Raw genomic sequence first — 24,119 nt, forward strand, 5'->3', positions numbered from 1 at the left:
GGCATATTTGGTTCCCGGACCTTCTGGACATGTAAGCACCCCCCCCCCCCCCCAGTCAAACTGAAGACGGATGCGGATCTTCTCGACAGAGAAGGAGGCGCCATCTTTCACCACGACCCGGGGTTGCTGAACCTGCAGGCCTGGCTCCTGCAGCACTAGAGTTCAAAGGGTACGATATCCCAGCGGACTGCAAGGAGGTGCTTGCAAAGGCCAGGGCGTCCTTGAGTCTAAGATGCTATGGACAAAAATGGAAGAGGTTCTCTGTCTGGTGCCGTGCACAGAAGATTAACCCTCTGCGGTTTACGTCCCCTCAAGTGCTGCCGTACTTGCTATCGCTGGCCAAGGCAGGGCTGGCACATGCCTAAATCAAGATCCATCTGCTGGCTATCGCCCACTACGCCAGAACTCTGGGGTGGTCATCTCTATGGCCTCATCGCCTGGTGAAGGAGTTCATGAAAGAACTGTTCCGATCGTTCCTGCCGGTGAAGGCCCCTGCGTGGGAACTCAACATGGTGCTGACCAGGCTCATGGTGCTGCCATTCGAGCTGCTGCATTCGGCACCGTTGAAGTTCCTGACATTGAAGACAGCGTTTCTTGTGGCCATCACCTCCGCACGACGAGTGGGAGAGATCCAGGCCCTCTCCTGTAAACCTCTATACCTGACATTCCACGAGACGAGGGTGGTGCTGAGGACGCACCCCTCCTTCATGGCCAAGGTGCCGTCGGACTTCCATCTCAATGAGCCCTTGGTGTTACCTGGTTTCTTCCTGTCGCCTTCATCGCCGGCTGAGGGGACTTTGCACTCGCTGGATGTGGCTAGAGCGCTGAAGTTCTACGTGGACCGCACAAAGAGTTTTCCAAAGACATCACAGCTGTTTGTGAACTTTGGACCTGTGAACCAAGGGAAGGCCCTCTCGAAGGCTTCTATTTCCAGATGGCTCTCTGGCTGCATCATGCACTGTCACCGGTTGGCAAACCGACCATTGCCCGGCCATCCGAGAGCCCATTCAACCAGAGCGATCGCTGCTACCACGGCGTTCCTGTCTGGTGTGCCCCTGCTGGACATCTGCAGGGCTGCTACGTGGAGGTCGATGCACACCTTCATGAGATTCTACTGCGTCGACCGGGATTCCAGGGAAGAGTCCAGAGTCGGCCAGTCAGTGATGTGCAACCTGTTCGCCTGAAGGTGAGCCTGGTGAGGAGGTAAGAGATGCTTAATGTTGAGTTGTTGAAATGCTTAATGTTGAGCCTTGCCACCTCCCGTGGTGGTGCATGTGTGTACTGCTATGTATTCTTGTATTCATGAGCATGTGCATCCATGCCAGACCCCATGCTGGAGAAGGAACAAGTTACTTACCTGTAACTGTTGTTCTCCAGCATGTGTCTGGCATGGATTCACATGCGAACCCTCCCGCCTACCCCTCTGCGGCTCTTCTCTTGGTCCCACTGCCACTTTAGGTGCTACCAAATCTGAAGATGGCTGCCAGAGGAGGGGCTTAGGTAGAGGGCAGTCATTGGCTGGGGGCAGTATGACCCAGAGATTAGTGATTGGTTACTAGTAGAAAGACAGTTCAGAAACAAAACTGAAGCTGATTTATTTTCTTTACCGAGGATTCCCAGCCTGACGATGGGGAATATTCATGAGCATGTGAATCCATGCCAGACCCATGCTGGAGAACAACAGTTACAGGTAAGTAACTTGTTCCTTTGGCTTCAGATAGGGTTTTTGCAGTAAGCATGCCCTGTGGGTACTCAACAACCATATGTCTCATGCATATAGGTACCCTGATACTCCACTATATGACTGCTTCGTTGACTTTAGCTCAGCTTTCGATAGTAAATTGTGGGAGAAACTGGAGAAGCTAGGGACCTCCTATATTACATCAAACAACTGCACCACAAAACAACGGTGAAGGTACGGTTATTGCGGGATGGTAGCTTATCACAGCCTATTGAGACTAATGTGGGCCTGAAGCAAGGATGTGTTTTGGCCCCGCTATTATATAACCTGTATGTGGCTGATCTGGATAAGGCCATGAAGGCAGCCCACAATCATCCCCCACGATATGGGCAAGAAGCCGTAAACACACTTACATATTCTGATGATATCGCTATCCTCGATTGAATACCTATTGACCTACAACATTCTCTGCTTTAGAGACATATGCAGAGGAAAATGGGCTTTGGATAAACCTGATAAAAACAAAGATAATGATAATCGGCAGGAAAATACAGGGGTGAGCCCAGTTTAACTGGCCTTTGGACCCAAACAAGCTGCAAATAACAGATACATTTAGGTACCTGGTGATACAGGTAAGGGCGTCCCCGTCTCACCCAACTATACGATACAATAAAACCAAAGGTGTGGGCTAAGTGGCTGGCTATTAAGAAGGTGATTGACATGGGGGGGGGGGGGGGCGATCACTGGAGTCAGAATTAATTACCAATAAAACAACAATTGTGCCTGGGATCCTAAATGCCCTGGAGACCTTTCCTAGGAGAGCAATTAATTGGCTTCCAAAACTGGAGGAAAAAATCTTGAGGTCCTTGTTTGGTTTACCGTGCACCGTACCAGTGGAGGTGAGAAGACTGGAACCTGGTCTCCAATCACTCAACTAAACCTGGACGGTGGCAGCTTGTAAGTTATGGGTCCGCATTAGATTTGGCAGACACAGGTACTTATTGGTAGTGCACTCTAGCATGGCCCATGCAAAACGATGTTCTTACAGCGTATACTTTAAGGAATTGGAGAGCATGGTACAAGCTCATAGCTCTGAGATATCTCTGACATATTCCTCTGAGTATGAGGTCCCTGTTTTCTTGGGAAAACTTGACGTGAGTAGGAACCTTGACAGGATCCTGAACCTCGCGTCTTTAGAGGGTAGACGCAAATACGCATACTTGGTCAAACAGGGGGGTGTTCTCGCAGGGCCCAAGGCAATATTATTTAATTAAGTGGCGCTTTCCTGCCTTGATTTATTTTGTCCTACAGCTGCACCTAGATATCTTGCCAGTTTTGGCGTGAAGGCAAGAATAGCAGCTGAGTGAGAAAGGTGGGTAAACACACAAAAACCAAAAGCACCAAGCCACAGACCCAGAGAGAACACTGCAAACAAAAAGGGAGTGGGGCCAAAGACGAACTTTAAAACATTTGGCCTGGAAAGCCCAGGCGAAGATTGGCAGAGTCAGTTGATGGGAAATAGTAATGGGAAGCGGGATGTAAGGAAGGCTTGGTAGCAAAAAGTGAAGACAGACACAAGTGATCACAGTTCAAGGATGTTTATTGAACTTCAATGGGTTGATTGAACGCAAATCTAGCCTTAAATCTAAGGATAGGAGCAAGCTACGACCATCAAGTAATAATAAAACAGTCCTAGCAGAGTCTTTGTCAAAATAAAAGGGCCTATACTAATAAACCTATTTCCAATCCTTACTTCTAAATAAAAATAGTGTTGGAAAATTATGTATGCAAAAGAAAAGTGTTCAAGAAACAATATGTCAGGATAGTTGAGCAGTTCGCTTCCCTTCCCCACGTTTTCAGCACAGGACAAGGTGGCACACTCGAGCTTCGCACACACTCTGGCTTCTCTGCCACGAGGATGCAATTCAGAACATAAGGATATCTTGCCCTTCTGCACCAAAGTCTCTTATTGCAGAGTGCGTGGCGTAACAAACAAGTACCAAAGTTCCTTTCTCACCAGGATTTTCACATTCACATGTTCTCAGGTTTACTGTTCACCACGGGTCTCCCTCAGTCGGGCCCGGACCCCTTTAAACACAAGTTCACTATTGGTCTCCCTCGATCGGGCCTGGACCACGGGTCTCCCTTGATCGGGCTCGGACCTAATAATCTCACTTTCTTTGCTTTCTTTTCGCAAAATTCAAAGACTTTCAACTGTGCGATGGATTTTTCTTAAACCATTGCAGGACCACTTCGATTCACTTCATCCATACGTTTCACTTTATTGCTTTTGTTTCTGCCACTTCTTGGCTGGGTACATCACAGATACCTTCGATTGAGCACACCTGCGGTGCCGGACCACTCTGTTACTTTGACTCGTACCTTCTCTGCTTCTCTGATTCATATTAAAGTTCAAACATCCATCAGCAATTCAGCTTTACCCACGTCTTGCATTACACATGTCATTATTCTTCGCTCTTGCGCTCTTCATACAATGTTGCCGCTTGCAACCTTGACTTCAACACAGACCGGCCTTGCATCAGTCTCCCCAACTCACCGGCTGTGTTGATCTCTCTGGCGTTGCTTTGATCCTGGAGCAAGGATGGTACCACAGTGGCTGCTGCTCTTCCCCGACTCGGCCAGTCATGCAGGAGTGCTCCTGGTATCTCAGACGCGCAATGCAGGATTCTTAGTCTGGTTTCCTGGCCTTATGCCTTTCAATCTGAAGGTTTCTGGAAAGTAACGATTTGTTGCCAGAAAGGTCAAGGGTTTCTCCCTTCCTTGCTCTCCCTTCTCAGTTTGCTGCCTTTCGTCCCTCGTTCAGCTGCCGTCTGGGAAACACCGTTCCTTCATGTACTTCGCCTCTCTGAGTCTGCCCTCGTGCTCCACCTTTTATCCATGTGGAGAAGCTTAATGGAAGTCAGGTGTGAGTTTGTAACAGCAATTGCCTGAATTTGCCTGACCATGGTAGTGGGACATGTCCGGTACAATGGTTGGGTATGAGTTTGTTTTCTCCCAGAGTGGGCTGTCCGTGTGAAAATGTTTGTGTAGGAAAGGGGTTACAGTTCCCAGGTATCCAACCTGGTAGGATGAAGCGAATGTCCCCCCCCCCCCCCGAAAGTACCTGGGGCCAACATAGACAGATCAGGATTCAAACACAGCAGGGGCTCTATATATATCATTATTTATATCATCCTGATGTTGGGTAGGAGTGCCTGGGCTAGGGTGGAGGGAGTCCACAGGATCAGAAGGGTGAGACAAAATAATCCCCTTAGTCTGGCCTGCCCGTAGTCATTCGTACATCAAGCCGTTGAACTTGTACATGAGACACCTAAACTCGTCATACAGTTCCTTGTGTTATTGAAGCCATCTGTGACCCACGACAGACCTTAATACCAGCCTCAAACAGAACAGAACCTCTAATCACCAACACTACTACATCATACTCTTCACCAATTGCCCATGTCTTTGGCCTACCATGAGAAATCTAGAAATCACAATGGACCACAGTTTCTCACTACAACCACAGAACATATCAGTCATTAAGGGGTTGTTTCTTTCAACTCTACACCTTACGATGCAAAAATCAATACCTGACCTTCACATAAGGACCCATGGCAATTATCTCTTTGGTACTTCCAAGACATTATGCCAACATCCTCTACTTTGGACTAACAGATTATCTTCGCAACAGACTACAAAGAATCTAAAGTGCAGCAGCAAGATCACTACTTAGACTGAAAAGAGACTAACACATCCCCCAGTGCTCCACCTACTTCACTGGCTCCCAATGAAAATTCTGTGTTGTTCACTGTTCCTACTTTGGCAAATGTCTGGAACACACTAGAAGGACATTGTCACAACAACTTATTAGCAACAGTGCCAACATTCAATCAGAAACGACATGGAGGCTCCACGTTCTCCTACCTAGGAACCAGACTCTGCAATTCTGTACCGAGAAACCTATGTACAGAGGAAGACCAACTAACATTGTGAAAACTGCCTGGCTTTTCAGCTTTCTTCCCCAAGCTATCACCATCTGGGACTGCCCAATCAATAGACCTATTCTACCAGCATTCTCCTCCCATGGAGTGCATCCTCTAACTACAGAAACCACTAAGAGCCCTCCTTAACCTCATAGACGCACCTACCATAATGAACCCGAAAAGGAACAGACACTGCACCAACAAAAATGAACTTATCAGCTGCCACTGAAAACATCCAACAAACCACATACCTGCCACACCATCTTTACTTCTTCCACTGCCACTACTCTTAGCCATATGCCTCCTCTCCACCTAACCAACCACCCTCTAAAAGCTCACCTTGCATCACTATCAAATGCCCCTACTGGCAATCGCAATCACAGGCCTAGTGTATGTGATGCCTGCCCTGGGGCTAATGGGGCAGGCCTCCGGGGCTTATGCAGCGCAGCGTGGGTAGGCGCGCAATGAAGGACAGAGACAACAGCTTGTGGTCCGAGCGGGAACTGCCCTTCCCAGGCATTTCCCACACCTTTATTCATTTCCCCACGTGACGAGGGTCACATGGACATCACATCCCTTTCTAACCTTGGATGAATAGAACAGGCAAACAGATAAACAAAACAGTGATTGCTTCTGTCCTTCTTGTGGTTCTTTCTCTCGGCCATTCCTCCCCAACCAGTCTTGGATCTTCAGATTCTCTCGCGGGTGTAGATTCCGTTGAAGACGTATCCTTGTAGCCTAGTCGAGGGTACTAGACTTTTCCGGAGTGAGTAATGTTCTCTATGCGTGCCCGCTGAGGGGTACATGAGCTGGCTGGACTCTTATCCACCTCTCCTGGTGCCGTACGCCCTTGAGTCGGATCATCTTCGTGTCCTTTTCCTGTAGGTGGGCTGTCCTCCTGTGCAGGGCAGGTTTCCTTGGGGCTAGTGTTCTCTTTTGACTCTTCCCATAGTGCCGGTGGGGTTCGTTGGAAGTAAGACACATTTCGGGTCACGGTCTCATGCCCTCATGTGGCAGTGGCAAGGCCATGTTCCCTGTGGGTTATGGTCCAGGGGACTGATTCGTAAGGGAGAGTCATCTTCCCTTTCTGTGCTCTGTTCTTCACAAGTGCCATGTCTCCTACTTGGAGGTTGCTTGGTGCGGCCTTCCTGACTTTGTCTTCCCGGGCGTTGTTCTCGCCGTCTGCATTCTGCTTGTTCCAGGTCTGCACGTGGGGGTCTCCACGAGTGGTGCAAAGGTAGGCTCCCTTGGATGGGTACCCCGTACATCATGGCTGCAGGGCTGACTTGAGTAGCCGAGTGGGGGATCAACCGATATGCTCGGAGGAACCTGTGAAGTTTGGGTAGCCATGGTCGCCCCTTGTCTTTAGCGATCCTTACTGACTTGTTTATGGAGGCTTAAACCTTTCAGCATCCACGTTGGCTTGTGGCCAGTACGGGGTGACGTGGTGGTGCTGGATCCCTAGGCTGTCGACGAAGGTTTTGAAGCCTCTGCTTGTGAAGGGTGGGCCATTGTCGCTTTTAATTGAGGAGGGGATGCCGCGGGTTGCGAACATCTTCTCTAGCGTGGTGGTGACTGATGCTGTGTCTGTCGAGTTGACTGGTTCCACTTCCGGGTACCGGGTGTGCTCGTAAACGGCTACGAGGAGGTATGCCTCGTTTGCGATGGTGCAAAAGTCGATGCTTATGGCGTCCCAGCGGCGATCGCTCCTAGGGGTCATTCCATTGGTTCCGGCGGTCCTGGTCGGTGTATGGCTAGACATGCGGTGCATGTTTCGACGAGTGCCTTAACTTTACATTGCATTTGAGGTATCCATATGCGAGACGTGAGGAATGCTTGTGTGTTTGCTATCCCTTGGTGGCCTTCATGTGCCAGTTTGAGGGCTCTTTCGTGGAGAGTGTTGGGCAGCACGATCCGATGGCCTTTGAGGATGAGCCCTTCGAGTGATACTGACAGTTTATGACATACTTTGAAAAGTGCCTGTATCATCTCCTGCACTTGGTGCGTCTTCTGTGCAACTGCCGTGAGGAATGGTTTCCATTCTCCCCTAAGGATTGCTTTCTTGGTTAGCTGGAGACAGGGGTCACTGTCTGTTTATTCCTTCATTTCAACGATCTTCATGGTCTTGGGCCTGGCACAAGCAATAACCTGGCACACATGTTCTTCCGTCGTGCCGTGACAGCAAGTCTGCTGGGTTGTTGGCCCCACCCGATACTGGACTTCCAGATCAAATTGTAGTTGGAGTAGCCAGCGCTCAATCCTGGCTGAGGGGTGTGGTGCTGAACCTCTGAAAATGGGGACCAGCAGCTTGTGGTATGTCGGCACCTTCACTGGATGTCCTAGAATGTACACGTGGAAGTGTTTGCACCCCCATATGTTCGCTAATGCTTCTTTTTCGAAATGTGTGTCGTTCCACTCAGTCAGTGTAAGCGCCCTGCTTGCAAAAGCGATGGGGAGGCGGTCCCTTCTTTGTCAATTTGTGTGAGCACAGCTCCTAACCCTACTGGGCTAGCATCCACCAGTAGCTCTGTTGTGCGTGTTGTGTCGAAGAATGCCATGGTGGCGTCACTGGAGAGGGGGTCTTTTGATCTTCCGAAAGGCCTGCTCTTGGGTTTCTTCCCATTCGCAGGGTGTCTTTGTTTTCGTGAGATCCCGCAGGGAGGTGGCGATGGTGGCTAAGTCGTGATGAAGAGTCCACAGTATGTCACCATGCCCAAGAACCTTTGCACTTCGGTTGCTGTGGTTGGGGCTTGCGTGTTCTCGATGTCCTCCACCTTTTCTGGATGATGTGACATGCCTTTTTCGTTAAAGACGTAGCCGAAGAAACGCAGTGTGCATTTTCCGAATTTGCACTTTCCCTCATGAAGTGTGAGTCCTGACTCTTCCAGCCGCTATAGGTTGGCCGCTAGCCGATTGGTGTGTTCTTCCTCCGATTTGCCGTATACCAGGATGTCATCGCTGACATTTGTAGCTCCTGACAGGTCCTGGAGTACTTTGCGTATCTCGTGCTGGAAAACCTCTGCAGCCAACGTTAAGGCGGCGGTACCGTCTGAGTCCCAGGTCCGAGGAAAATGTTGTGATGTAGCGGGACTCTTTCAACAGGCGAATTTGATGGTAGCCTGATCGTAAATCCAGCTTGCTAAAGACGGTTGCGCTGGTCAGGTCCACAATCAGCTTGTCTATTGTGGGAGTAATGTGTCTCGCTCTCTCCTTATTGCCGCGTTTGGGAGGCGCATGTCAATACATGTGCGCACTGCCTGCGGTTGTTTGGGTTTGGCCGTGACTACCATCGGTGACACCCAGGGGGTGGGGCCGGTGGTCTTTTCAATGATCTGGAGGTCTTCCAGTTTGCTTAGTTCAGCTTGCACGGCTGCCATCATGTGGAAGGGTACCCTTCTGTGCCGTACGGCTCGTGGCTTCACCGTGGGATCAATATGAAGTTTTACTGATTTACCCTTGAGGCATCCGATCCCAGGGAACAGTTTCTTGTGTTTCGCTAGCAGGTGCTCGATGTCTTTGGATTGAATTGCGAAGTTGAACTGGATAACTTCTAGTCGTTCTGCCGTTGGACAACTGAGCAGGGTCTCTATTCCGGCATCCACAACGTAGATGCAGGTTTTGCAGTTGACTCCATGGTGTGCAAGGACAGTTTTGAAGTACCCCACGACCGAGAGGGGCTTTTTGCAGCCATAGGCATAGAGCAGTACTGACCGTCGCTGAAGCATAGGTTTGGGATCGAGTTTGTGAAAGCTGGTGGTCGGCATGACATTTACTGTTGCCCCTGTGTCGATCATCATGGTTACTGGGATATCCCCTGCTATTACGGTGCAGCATCATGATTTTTTTTCACTGCTTGCCATGCCTGGGTTTGACAGCCGATACATTGTGCACCTTTTCTCGTCGGGGGTTCCAGGCCTGTTTGCATAGTTTGGGGACTGTTCCCTGCTGGATTGCTCGTCGTCGCTGCTGTGGCTGTCGGTGTCTTCTCCTTCTATCACACAAGCCTGTCCTTTCCTGCTTTCATGGGTCCTGCCTGTCGGCGGCCATACTGTCTTGAGTGAGCTAGTATGGTGTTGCGGGGTCTTGCGTTGTTCCTGCGGTCAGGAGTGTTTCTCCAGGGTCAGTGATCCTTGGTTTTCCGAGAGCTCAGACATACTGATGCATAATGGTTCACTTTCCCGCACTTGTGGCACATCGTGCCATATGCTGGCCATGGCTCACCCCTGTGTTGTTGTCCACCGCACCACAGGCAGTCTTTGGGTCGGGTAGCTGGCTGACCTTGTCGGGGTTTATGCTGTCGCAGGACTTTGACTGTGGACATGTTGTTGTGCAGTGTTTCAGTGTCTAGCGGCAGATGACTTATCATTTGCTCCATCTCCGTTACGTGTTCGTCTGTCCTTTCCCGCAGTCATCCCATGGACAGGAGGGTGTCTACCGTCAGGTCGGTTTCTAATAGGATGGCTCGTCGGAGCGTGCCTGAGGATAATCCATGTATTACTTGTTGCCTCACTGAGAACTCTTCATTCGGGGAGTCACAGGCGAGGGCCATCTCCCGCAGTCGGCTGTGGAAAACATTGATGTTCTCTTGCGGGCACTGTCTTGCCTGGCTCATTTTAAATCTCTCAAAATCCGGGCTGACCTTTGGTTTGAACTTCCTGGTGAGGACCTCTTTCGCCGTCTCGTAGTCATCTGCTGTGCCTCATTTTGGCAGTGCGTTAAATAGGCGAAATGCCATGGTGCCTAAATTAAGCATGAGGAACGCTCTTTTCTTCCTCACTGGTAATGTCTCGTGTCAGGATATACGACTCAAACTGCTGGATCCACAGCTCCCAGCGGAGTCCTTTGCGGGACCGAAGGGCTGGAACGGTTGCATGAAAGTCCCTTGCGTGATGTCCAGCCATGTGCTGGTGTCGGGATTTCGGCCTTGTTGCCTTTGTTGCATCGTCGTGGGGTCGGCTGCCATGTTGTGGTGTGTGGAGACTGGGCTTGTGGTGCCTTCTTGTGTTGTAAAGCACTTGGGTTGGCTCTTTTGCGTGGCCTTGGCTGTGCGTGTCGCGTGACTGGATGTCCCTTGCTGGTGTGAGGGCTGGCTGAGGCACGTGCTTCCACTTGTGCGTTGTCTGCCTGCTGTGGGACTGCCCCGATTGTGGTCCTGGCTCTGGAGTGCCCTCTGGGGTTCTTTTTGCTTCCCCTGTGTCTGTTCGTGCTCCTGCTCCTTGGGCCTTCTGGGTTCACCCCTGTGTGTAAGGCGCTGCTGACGTGGCCCACGTGTGTTCCACGTGCTTGCTGGGCTCTGTGTTGGGCTTGTGTGCCACTGTATGGACATGTGGTCAGGAGTGTTTCTTCCTGTGCCTGGGGCTTTCAGGGACCGTGTGTATGGTGCTGCTGGCGGGGCCCACATGTGTTCTATGTGCTTGCCGGGCTTATTGTGCGTGCTTGTGGGTCACTGGATGGCTCTGGAATGGTGCTGTGGAGGTGCTGTTTAAGTTTTATTTTTTCTTCATGCACGGGTGGTGGTGCATTTAGTGCTTGTTTTCTCGCGCCCAGGCACCTGACAGTGAAGGCGCGATAGCAATCAGCGGGACCTGGGGCTCCCTGGGGAGCAGATGCAGTGGGAGGCTGCTCGCTCCTTTGACAGCTGCGTGTCGGAGCAGACTGCCGTGTAGCATCTGCCCAGGCACTCTGTGGGGGAAGGGCATGACACGGGTCTGCGGGCCCTGGTGTGACTGGGGCGCAGGGTGAGTCAGGCGTGACTCGCTGTTATTGGGTTGGGTAAGAGGCGATCTCCACCTCATCGCCACTGTGATGCCTGCCATGGGGCTGATGGGGCAGGCCTCTGGGGCTTATGCAGCGCAGCTCGGGTAGACGCGCAATGAAGGACACGGAGGCAGCAGCTGGGTGGTCCGAGCGGGAACTGCCCTTTGCAGGCGTTTCCCTGCACCTTTATTCATATGCCCACGTGACGAGGGTCACGTGGACATCACAGTGTACACGCCTGGAGACTACCATGCTATGAGTTATTCTCTTGTCTTCTCTTCAGCTTTTTCACACTACCACACATTAGTGGGTAACAACTGCACTCTTCATACTTTTCAGTCCTTGGGTTCTCCTCCCGGGATAACATACTCCCAACAACTAGGCCAACCCCATCGAAAACACACCAACCTAAAAAGCAATCACTTATGAACTGCACCCATCAACACCACGTTTTTCCTCTTTTTCTTATTTATTGTTTGCTTGTTAGGGACGTTTTCTTTCCACTATCCCACTAATAACTCTACCCCCTCCTCGTTTTTAGAGCCACGTGTAGCGAGGCTGGCAAGAATGGCATGAGAGATGTACAAGACCACCATTATAGTTCTTATTAATGGGTACAGTAGAAATGCTATTACCTAACAATCTAAACATTCTTTGTAGTTTCCCCTAAATTAAATGAAGCATTTCTATCATGTAGACCATCTTCAGAACAGGCAGTACTACAACAGAGGCCCTCTTTTTGCAGAGGCCTACTCATGCCACCAGTCTGAACACATCACCCGAACTGCCCAGGTGGCATAGGAGTCGGTGGCCTGTGTACCAGTTACTTCCTATTTTTCTCTGTTGAAGCTCTGTCTGATTTTAAGGAGTAAAATAGGCAGGTATGCAGTTTATCTGGAGTTCTGGGATTCGATCTTTTCTTTCTCCAGCTTTCATGCTTTGTAAAGACCACGGATCAATAGAATTGGCTTCATGAAGGATTTAAACAAGTTCTGGGGTATCCTGTGTATGTCAAGCGATATCTGCATTGTATTCCTCTATACAATTGATTCTTAAATATACAGCATTTGATTTGTTTGATAATACATGTATTCTCCTGTGTTTCTTGTTTTTAAGATGCCCTTGGACTTATCCCCCTTAGCAACGCCAGTCATAAGGCATAAAATCGAGGAACAGATTCCTGTGGAGGCCACCCATCGGGGCAGCCCTTTACCTCATCCAGAGTCCACCACCAGTGATGAAAAGGTTAGAATCCTAAACTGTTAACTCTTCCTGGACAAGTATATGCATGTTCGAACCCGCAGAATCAAGTATTGCTTCCTGTACAGTACTGCCTAACACGTAACTAGCTTGACACAATTGTATAGCCACTCTGTTCTGCGACTATCACCAGCTCCTGGGACCCTTGCATAACATGTATATGTTTTAATAGAATGCACACTTCCTCCGAGGGAAATTAGAGCAGCACACATACACACACTTAAAAGCAATAGAAATAAAAGCACTAAAGGTGGTAGAATAATAATTGTGCAGACTAATAAGAAAATATTGTATTGAAAATAAAAATAATAGTAATAGCCCCACAATATATAGAAAGATTCAGACATTCAGCTGTATTGTTCACATTATGGTACGACAAATGCAGAACATTGTACGTTGCAAGCATGAATATTTTGTTCTGTGATGTAGAGGTGGCCAATGCTATTGGTACAGGATGGGAGTGATTATATCAAATCCAAAATGTGTACCTAAATTAAAAATGTGTTTAAAGGAGCAAGAGCGGAGAGGCATGTCTGGTAATTGTGTGACATCAAACCCCGAGATTACCAAAGTTTGAAATAAAAATGAAAAACCAACTAGGACGACATGATTTTTATTAGAGGGGTGAGTTGAAAAAGCGCTCACTTGAACTAGTAAACCAGAGATGAAATTACAGAAAGCTGGATGAGAGAAATGCGTCACGAGGCAATGTACAATGTATTAGAGCAGTGTAACTTGAGAGTAAAGTGACATTCAGTCTTGAATGGCACAGTGACTTCACCTTAGAAGGTGGGTGGCCAGGGGTGGGATAATTCTCGAGTAGAGCTAAGGCAGGGGGTCTGAGGTTGCTGCTTTAAGACGGCGAGCAGAAGACTCATACTGGACATCATGCCTCCTACAACACAAGATCCATATCTTATGTCTTGCCTCCCCACAGCACAAACCCCATAACTAGAATGCTGCCTTTTCATGTGCCACAACGGAAAAACCCTACCTGACACCCTGTCTCCTCAACCCCACTTCACACAGCACATACTTGGAGTCACCATTTTGGTATGTAATGTGTAATAAAATGTTTTGCCTAGGATCACACACTGTATTTAATTGGTGAGGCCATTATTTGAGCCAGGTATGCATTTAGACACTTGACCAAGCTCTAGCTGATACAAATAGATTACATAATTATTGTTTTCATAGATATGACTTGAAAGGTACAGATACCATTTTACACCCAACTGACAAATATATAAATCGTTAATTTAAGCAAAAATAACTGTAGCTAGATTTTCCCCTTGATCGAAAAACTGCAAGTAACAGAAATGCCAGAATGTAAAGTCATGTCAGCCTAACAATCTCCTCTAGGTTTTTGCAACTTATTTTCAAGATTTAAAGACACAACAGCAACATAAATTAAAGTGTTTGACAAGATCACCTGCTTGTAGTTGTTTGACAAAGGCATGTCATTTGTGTCCGACATATGTCTGAGACAAGCCAGACCATTTAGAAAGGGGTGTTTAATATATGACTGATTTTGGTCTTGGAAGAAGATCGGGATTGGGTAGTTAACCGAAGTTGTGGAAACTTGTAGATACAAATGCCCCCACCCTGTTCTGATCCCCTAATATTCACACTTAGGCTTCATAGGTTTGTGGCCTGTCCGAGAACCATGCTGCACTGACAACTAAACGTTCCTGGGAAGCCCATGCAGTATTTCAGCATGGTCAAGAACCCCCCCTGACCCCTGGGCTGACCAGTTGTGGTCTGTGTGTTCCCCGGGCAGCTACAGAACCAGCATACCGGGTGGGGACCCGAAAGCCCTGCCTTGGGTTGTCTCTGTGCTAATCCACCCCCTTTGGCGGTGGGGGCTGGCATCTTTACTGGACAGCATCCCTGGGTTCCATCTCTGGGTGCCATGCAGCAGTGAAGTGTTTTCCGCCAGTGGGCCCTGAAGAGGGAGGAGCTCACATCCATATAGGGAACTCACTGTGGCTCTACATGTGCTTGCTGCATACTCATATCTGGCACACCAATGTCCAACCGATGCCACATGACCAGTGTGTTGGTTTTTTTCTTGCAAGTTTTCAAGAGATAAAACATGTATTGTCCTAGACACAGCCTCAGTCCATTGCTCCTGTGCTCGGCCATGGCGCATTGTTGATCTCAGTCTCTAGCTCCTGCTCTGGTCTGCTTGGTGGATATCATCCTTTCTCCAGCGGTGATCCACCAGGAGTACCCTTAAAGAAAAAGAGCAGGCAGATGAAAGACGAGCAGGGGCATGGAGGGTTCAGGGATGAGCAATATCTAGGGATGAGCAACATCTTAAACTTAACTCCATCAAAGATAGATTAGTCTCCTTGAAGGACCCCAAACACGGCACCTAAGAAAATTCTGAGATTGTTACAGTGTCAGAAATGCATGGCACACCGATCTGAAAGTACAATGCCATGCAAGCAACTAAAGGTGACATTGCACTCTGTGGCGAACCAGAAGGAGGAGTCATACTATAGTGGGGCATGGTGTAGATTTGTTTATTAAAATAAAAAGAAACATGCCTATCTGACCCTATCACCATGAGGGAAGTTCCCTACATTCTAAAACAAAAACTAAGGGTCCTTGTCAAAATCCATAATTAATGAGTCATGAGTCCAAATTCCTCGTTACCATCTGGCCCCACTACTTTTGAAAATGTATCTAAAATGAAATGGATGCTTGCACAATAACTTGAGAATGGGCTTCTTCCTGGCATGGCTCGACAAAGACTTATCAGTCTCAGAGTTCCTTTAGAATGTCTTTGCACGGTTCACAGTCTAAGTATAGAGTTTGGAGATTAAAATGATGAATGTCTTCTGGTTGATTTTCTCCTCCCCCTTTGGGAAAAAGACACATTCTTCTTCTTACATGTTTTGTAGCTTTTTACCACTGGTTAAATCCCTCAGCTATCACTTCAGCTTTTTACCAGTGGTTAAATCCAGTCAGGATTATGTATACACACTTCTCTGGCTCTCAGCTTTGTGGCACTGGCACTGGCTCTTCTGTCAGTCCAATTAATCTCATATATTTGTTGGCTTTTCCAGCCTTGGTAACAAGCACACTTATCCCTTTCACTCTATTTTTCACAGGGTATGTGTCCATTTGATTCTCTCAGATTCGTGTACTCTGAGTGGCTTGCACAGGCTTGATATACAAGGTTTGTATCCCTTCCCCTCTGTTTTACTTTGGTCACATGCCTGTTCTTCTCTTTCAGACTTTCATAGTGTTGGCGGCTTCTCCAGCTGTGATATGCAGTACTCGTGTCTCTCTCACTCTGTTTTACCCGGATCTTGTGCCCGTTCTGTTTTCCCAGCCTTTCGTACTATGGACAGCTTCAGCAGTCTGTAAACCCAAAGTTTACACTTCTCACTGGAGTCTTCACACTGGCAGCATTCGCTTCAGTTTTCATGCTCGTCTTGTCAGTGTCAGCACTCCTCGCTTTGGGGAGCTTGCAGACTTGGGGGTCTTTATTTTTCTTGGTCTAGGCATTGATTGCTGGGTGTCAGGCCCACCACTGTTCTTTAGTCACTGTGCCAGTCTTCGATCTGTGCCTGACATCAGCCTCTTACATGGTCAGTGCACTAGCCTCATAGTCTCCAGTTAGCGGGTCCTTCTTCTGCTATGCCACTGCTGGCTCTGCAGCTTCACGTAGCTCTGCACCTCCAGAACGTGTCCACAGAGTCTCACCTTGATATATCAGTGATCTTCGGCCCTCCGTCTGAGACGCGCTCTGCGAAGGTGGTCTCTCCTCATTCACAGTTATTACTGTGCTTAAATAAGTAATCACAATCTAAAACGGTGTGTCCTTCTACCTTGACGGGGATTGTGCAGATGAAAGCCCACATCACCTGAAACCAACAGGGTGGAAGGAGGATCACTGGAAGTTTTAGTCAAAACATGAGAACAAACAGGTTTTCCAAGTCCCATGTAAGCAATCTAGTAGTCTGTTAAGGGAGGTCCTCATTGGATTGGGAGTCCCAGTCCCCGACCTGAGAAAGGAGTAACTCTCAGTGAGCTCTCACTTGCACAGACCACTAGGGAAGTTCTTGCGGAGCAGGCTTCCCTCGCTAGCCTAACAGGGGGTGGCTCCCCTCTGGGGAGAAGGGACAAATTGTCCAGATTCGTCACAACTCTTACTGAAACATTAATTTTGAACCCACCTGGTTTAACAACTTGATGAAACCCGGTTTCCTTTCTGAGAAACAGGAAGACATGGAGAACAGGTAGTGATACAAAAGTATACAGACCACTTACCTTATCTGCTGAAAACTTAGAGGGGTATCTCCAGAATCTCTTTTCTGAGATTGTGGGCATGCACTCCATTGTGGACCCAGACCCACAGATCTTTTCTTAATTTCAACAACCAATGAAGCAAATCCAAGATCTCCCACCAGCCTCACTTTCATTTGCTCCAAACAACGTATGTCTAAAACCATGCCTTCTTAATTAATTATTGAGCTCCTATAATACACCAGATCACCATTACAGTGGTCTCAAAGTGCCTCTATTTGTCCTCATTGTGTCCCTGCCCCTGGATCAGCAGTCTTTAGTCTGAGAAAAATTAAAAAAGGGGGATGAGATAGAAAGGGTAGGAAGAAAAAGGGGTTAGCAGTAGATTGAAGTGAGCTTGAGATGTGAGAAAGTGTGATTGGAAAATTGTTAATAACTAATTGTTTTCAAATTGTCTGGATGCATGAGGGGCTTAATGTGTCTGGGCTTTCCTAGGATGGCATGTATAACCGGGTCACCACTTGGCTTTTGCATCTCTTTGAAAGCTCTAGAGTAGTAAGCTGCTAAGGACAACATAATATGTGAGCCTGTCTCTTAGAAGTGCCTGTCATATGAGTGTCGGGTGCATTGGATATGTGCATTTAGCGCACCAATATATGTTGTGACATGGCCTGCTTTCAGGCCCTGTCAGGCGAGGGAGCCCAACCCCTCCCCTGACACAGTGCCTGAGCGCGGGACCCCTTCGCTACCCCACCTTACCTGTGGAGGCTGCAGCACTGAAGGGGGTCACACCCCTGGAATCCAGGTAGGTAATTTGCCAGGTTAAGTAACCCATCCTGGGTGGGGGTAGGTTATTTAAGGAGGTGTGTTAGAATGGCTGTGTGAATAAGTGGGGTGAGGTCCGGAAGTGGTGGTGGACGTCTGAGAGACCAGAGGAGGTGAGAGCGAAAAAAGTGTGGAGTCTGTTGGAAGAGAGGGATCTGTGGAGTGTTTGTGTGAGAGGGTAGAGTGTAAGGAATAGAGGTAGAGTAGGAGTAGCAGAGTGGTAGCGATGGTGGTAGTAGTTGAAAGGGTAGATAGTGGTAGTGGGAGTATTAGAGTAGCGAGTGAGGGAATGGTACTAAGTATTAGTAGTGGTACTGAGAGTGGAGGATAAGTTGGGAAGTGGAATAGGCAGTAGAGGGGTAGTTGCTAGTAGAGGGTGGTATGGAGTGTTAGTGAGCAGGTACATCAGCAGATTGACAGTAGAAGTAGTAGGAGAGTGAAAGGTAATAAAGGAACAGTGTTAACCAAGGAGGAATAGCAGTAGAGGGAGAGTATTAAGAGCGACAGGGAGTGGCAGAATAGGAGTTGTGGTAGGAACAGATAGAGATTATATAACCCTACTTCTTTGTCTGTTGCTGTTCTTGTAAGAGAAAGGAGGAAAGGAAACGGAGGTAGCCAGACATAGCGACAGTAATAAGAGTAGAGAAGAGGAAAAGTTTGATTAAGTGATCTTAATCTACATCTTAAGCCAGTGTAGTGAAGGGTCCGCTAATACTGTGTCTGAAAGACGAAAATTAACAACAGGTGAAAGAAGGCACCATCCCCAACTCTCTAGAATACTATGCAGGCTAGGTAAGGGAAAGACTGGAAACTCGTAAGGAGTCAGTTAACCATCGATTTAGAGAAGTCACTAATAGAAGTAGACAGAGCAAAAAGATAGGTGTTCCTGCTGGCGAAGATACTAACATCCCCATTAAGGGCATCTGGGCTAGGGAGAGGGTTAAGCGGCAGGTATCAGATAGAGAGGGACAGCCCAAGTGCCAACTTCCCTTAAGACCCTAGTAAACTGTAACAATTCCGTAAAGAAACCCTGGCCCAAACTGACTGTAAAGACCCAATGAATACCCTTGGAACTAATTTGGGAGTCAGCATGGTTATTTGTGGCACGGACTACCCCGTCAAATGTGGTGTCATTAGTGAGATTTCCCAGATCCCAAAACAGAGATCAACTATGCCCATCGAAAGACGACAAACCATTCAGAGGCGATGCATCTGCAGGAAGACCCATTGGACGATCTATCGTCAGGAACCAGAGTTGCTGGGTTGATTCTTTCAACCATTGACCACTCGTGCACATATACCAACCCAAAGATCGCCCTGGGAGTATTCCTATGAGGTCCGGAGTGCATACAAACATTATATTCCGTCAATGAGAAGTCCCTGATCGAGACAGACTTACTTATGAGTGGCCCTACCCCGGGACTGTGGGATATTTTACTCTGGTTGATCTGTCCCCATGGAAGTCCCAGTAAGAAATGTTCACAGTCCTCAGCCATGCACACTATCCAGCCAACTTCTGAGACCTCTTGGTTAACTTATCCACAGGATCCCTATGCCTTTGAGCAGGGGAGGTATTCAGCTGCTCATGGTTGATGCTGTTTGGGAGACCGAATTAAGCTTAAGCAGAGAAAAACTAAAGTCTGTCACAGAAATAACCTGACATGCATTCAGAGAGGGGGCCAAATCCAAGCTCAGGAAGTCATAGATTGCTACCAGAATGACAGTGAGACTACACTATAAGTTGAAGGAAAGGGGGGGGTCTTATCACTAAATTTAGGCCTTTGGACCCCCAGGGATCCCAGCTGCATCTGAAGACTGACAGCCAATCAGGGTCGGAGGGACAGAACCTTCCATATGAAACTGGAGATAGGGATACTCTAGCACGGGGAGAAATGCAAAGAGACTCTCTATCATCTTCTCCAACATTGGTGACCATGTCGGCAGAAGGTAACTGGAAGGAGGAGTCAAGTCCTCTACCCGATAAGCAGCAGGCTCAGAGTTCACTTAAGGCAAGTTCTAACACCCAGAGAACAAGCCCAAAAGTATGAATGATTCAAGAAACTTGAGCAATAGAACTTTGACATCACTTCACTAAGTGAAATGGGAATATCATTTTTAGAAAAGTTATTGATACTACGCCTTGCAGCGTGTGTCAGGGTGAGTGAGACAGTGCCCTATTGTCCCTTGAGGTAATCTTGTAAGTACAAAGAGAATTCCCTATGACACAGTCGCGCTTGGTCCCTTAGTAAATGTAAGCAGTGTAGGTTAGTGGAATTAAATATTTTTTTTTAGAATTTTCTTTTTTGTTGTGTAATGCTTTTGCCGGCTATTTGAGTGTAGATGTAAAAATAACAACTTATTTTGTGAGAAATACATTTCACACAATCTATAAAGTCTTGATGAATCTTTTTATGTAGCTTGAATGAACCACAGCCAAAACCACAGCCATTAAGGAGAAACATGTGGCTAAAGATCGTGCCTCTAGTTTCCGATACTCTCTTGTCCCGATTTCGTGTATAGACATGTTATTTCCCTAGACAAAGGGAAAGACCGAGAGCACAAGAGTAATAGTTGGTGTTGCAGGTAAAAACAGAAGGGAGGCATTCCAGAGAAAAGAAGGTTAAGAGGGGAGTACCTTTAGATTGAAATCGGCAGCATCTCCAGCCTCCTTTCATCGACTAGGCTTCCAATAGGTCTTTGCTTAGGCACTTCGCGCCTACGAAAGACTTTTGATCCTACTTGACACGTCTACATGATGTGCATGTGGTGCGCCGAGCATGGCTACTGGGAGTTGGAGTCCTACTCTCGGTCGGTATGAAACAGCTGTACGGGAGAGGCAGTTCTCTGGGAGATGCTAGTCAGCCTCTCTTTCATGAGTTAAAGACCCACAATATCAGTCAATGTATGTTGCGCTATGCAGGCCCAATATTCTTTGGATTGAATGCACTAAAGTTTCTAATTTCACCACTGAGCTCGTGATTTATGATAATTCACAAACAGCTTGTGAAAAACCAAAATTATATGTACCGGTTTAATCTACAGCACGTTAATTATACATTCCTTAACCAGCAAAAAAAATTGTTTCATTTGAATAAAAGCGGCCATTTGTCTGAAAGGTTTTCGGAAGCATGTAAAATATCTCAGTATAGAGTATTTTTATTGTTATACACAATGTGCAGATGAGCGAAGTACAGCAGTTTACAAAGTGAAAACTATGTCTTCCTTGTATTTTTATTGCCACACTGGAAAACGCAAGCTATGAAGTCCCCTGCGTTGCACGACACCCACTATCCCACTTCAAACATTATTAGGAAATAGGAATTTCTGAAACTACATAGACAATACAGATTTTCAATACATTTGTTACAGAAAGCCATGATTCTATTAAAGACTCAGAGGTGAAAGATTAGGCTCTGAACTTTCCTTTACTTCTCGAGCAGCAAAAGTATCAACAAACAATTATAAAAATCTTTGTAACATAAAAAACTGCAATTCCCAAACTTGCGGTGAATTTGTAGTCTGTTTCTCATAAGCTCACACACCCTTCTGATTTTTCAAGTCCAATCAGATTTCACTTTCCCCTATAAACACTGCCTAAACCACAGTCCTTCCTCTTTCTGCCACTGATCGACCAACTTAAAACTTGCGCCCCAACTGGTAGACGACTTCTTAATCTTTACTTCGTCACTACTTCATGTCGTCGTTGTCTTCTGCTCTGCTCCTGTCAAAAAAATGTATGTACCATGACATATCTCCTCATGAACGGTTGGGCAATCGCATAAAAACATTACATTACCATTTACAAAATTATATTACTCTTCAAAACCATATTTACACTACATTCATTCATTATAGCGATTGAATTGGGTGGCGTAATCTTTCGCCTCTGAGTCTTTAATAGAATCATGACTTTCTATAAAGAATGTATGGAAAATCTGTATTCTATGTCAAGACTCAGAGGCTCAGATTATTCTTGTTTAAAGCTTACTCACCACCAACAACGCTATTTGCTCCTCTGGTCTAAAATACAAATTCTTAAACCTTTCTTCAGTAGACCAGTCTGCCGCCTCAAAATATCTTCCAGGCGGGCGCCTGACATAAAGGCTGACGACGTCATCACACCTCTCGTCAAATGAGCTCCAAACTGTCCTACATCAATGCATGCCTCTGCCATGCACCATCTCACCCATCTACCCAATGTGGCCGAAGCTACCGCTTTAAAAGGTTTCCTAATAGCTATCAGCAATTGATATTCCCCAATGGGCCTAACCATTTTTGCCCTAGTCTCATAAACTTTCAAACACCTGTCTGACATACATGTTTTTGTCCTTTTTTCAATGTAAAATATTACCCCTGTAGGCGAGAAAGATTTCCGGTTTGTCTCTAACGCCTTCACATCTGATACTCTTTTGCATGAAATTAAGCATAACAGAGTAGTTAATTTAGCCCACAGAGCTTTCCTAGAAAGGTTCTCATTTTCCGACCAGGCCTCAAACATACACAAGATCAGACTCACGTCCCAAAGATGCGAATATCTAGGAGCAGGTGGTCTCATGCACTTGACACCTTTCAGTAATCTGCATATTAAAGGATGTTCACCCGCTGGCCTTCCCTCAATGCACTCATGACCTGCCGATATCGCAGACCTGTAATTGTTAATGGTTCTTTAAGCTTTAGCCTGAGCTGCTTGAGCTGCTAGAAAATTCACTCTGTGAATTACATCAGTTCGTATGGGATTAACTTCTCTCTCTATACACCAATTATTTCATCTTCGCCATGCCACTCTGTAGGCCTTCCCGGTTGGTGGGGCCCATGACTCTTTGATAAATTCTTGAACCGTGCCCGAAAGTCCTGGCTTGGCCAAGGCCTTCCTGAAATCGCCCATGCTATCAGATTCAAGTTCCCTGATTGTACAAATGGGTGAGTTTCTCCTATTGAACTCAAGATTATGTCCTCTCTATGTGGCAACAGAATTGGGAAAAATCGTACAACATCTCCAGCAGGTCCGGGAACCATGCTTGACCCCTCCAATCGGGTGTCACTAAAATTACTGTCGCTTCCTTTCTCCTGACCTGCGCCACAGTGCGTGCTATCATGGCAAACGGAGGGAAAGCATATTCCTTCGCTGGTCCCTATACCTGGAGAAATGCATCTTTCGCTGTCGCTTCTGGATCTGGTCTCCAGCTGAAAAATCTGGAGATCTTCCTGTTCAATCTAGATGCGAACAAATACGTCCAACACGGACCTCTCCGATGCATGATCTCCTGAAATACTGAGTTCTCCAGCTGCCAATTGCTGGAGTCCCTCATGTATCTCGAATTCCAGTCCGCCACCTGGTTGAGTTCTCCCGGCAGGTGTTCTGCCTTCACTCTGACGCCCCTCTGGAGGCACTGTTGCCAAAACTCATTGGCTATCTCTGTCAGCATCCTGGATTTCGTCCCGCCCAGTCGATTTATATATCTGACTGCCGAAACGTTGTCCATCTTTAATAGAATGGCACATTTCGCTCCTTCCTGTGTCCAACAACGGACTGCAAAGGATCCCGCCAGAAGTTCGAGGTAATTGATGTCTAGTCCCAATTCCTCACTCGACCATCTCCCCCCGGTCAATTGATCGCCACTTCTGGCGCCCCATCCCCATTGACTGGCATCCGATTCTATTACCAGGTCCGGGATGAGCCAAATATCACCCTGCCATTCCATGCCTCCATGTGACAATACCACCATTCCATCTCCGTTCTCGCTTCTTGAGATATGGGCACTTTCTGTTCGTAAGATAGACCTTTCCTGAGATGATCTATCTTCAACCTCTGTAACGCTCTGTAGTGCAGAGGTCCTGGAAAGATTGCCTGTATCGATGATGACAGATGACCTACCGGCCTCGCTATCTCCCTCAAAGAAATTACCTGTCTTATCATCATACTCCTTATTTCCTTCTTTCTGGTTTCAAAGATGAAACCCATAAATTCCACCTCCTGTGCTTGTTCTAATTCTGACTTTTCCCAGTTTATTAGAAACCCCAGCTGTTGCAGTAAATCTGTAGTTTTCCCAATCTGTTCTACAAGAATCTCTCTGTCCTGGCACATCAGACAAATGTCATCCAGGTATATAATCATTCTGATTCCTTGTTCCCTGAGGTAATTTACCACTGGTTTCAATAGTTTGGTGAAGCACCATGGAGCTGATGCTAGACCAAACGGAAGACATTTGAACTCCCATTTCTCTCCTTTCCAGAGGAATTGTAGCAGTTTCCTCTGCTTCTGTTGAATCGGAATCATTAGATGGGCGTCACTGAGGTCTATCCTTGCTAACCAATCCCCTCGCTGTAGGATGTCCCTTAACAGGTGAATC

The 24,119-nt window shown here is 47.2% G+C and overlaps 1 protein-coding gene across 2 annotated transcripts in view; it reads left to right on the forward strand.

Moving 5' to 3' along the window:
- ATF2 (activating transcription factor 2) overlaps positions 1–24,119 on the forward strand; it is a 1,079,253-nt gene that overhangs the window by 433,094 nt on the left and 622,040 nt on the right. For both annotated transcript variants that reach the window (XM_069616143.1, XM_069616142.1), the window contains one exon: positions 12,541–12,669. In XM_069616143.1, the coding sequence (XP_069472244.1) occupies positions 12,541–12,669 (129 nt within the window). The remainder of the gene's footprint in view (positions 1–12,540; positions 12,670–24,119) is intronic.

Source organism: Ambystoma mexicanum, chromosome 9, assembly GCF_040938575.1.
Source record: "Ambystoma mexicanum isolate Mex_15411 chromosome 9, UKY_AmexF1_1, whole genome shotgun sequence".
NCBI classification, from domain to species: domain Eukaryota; kingdom Metazoa; phylum Chordata; class Amphibia; order Caudata; family Ambystomatidae; genus Ambystoma; species Ambystoma mexicanum.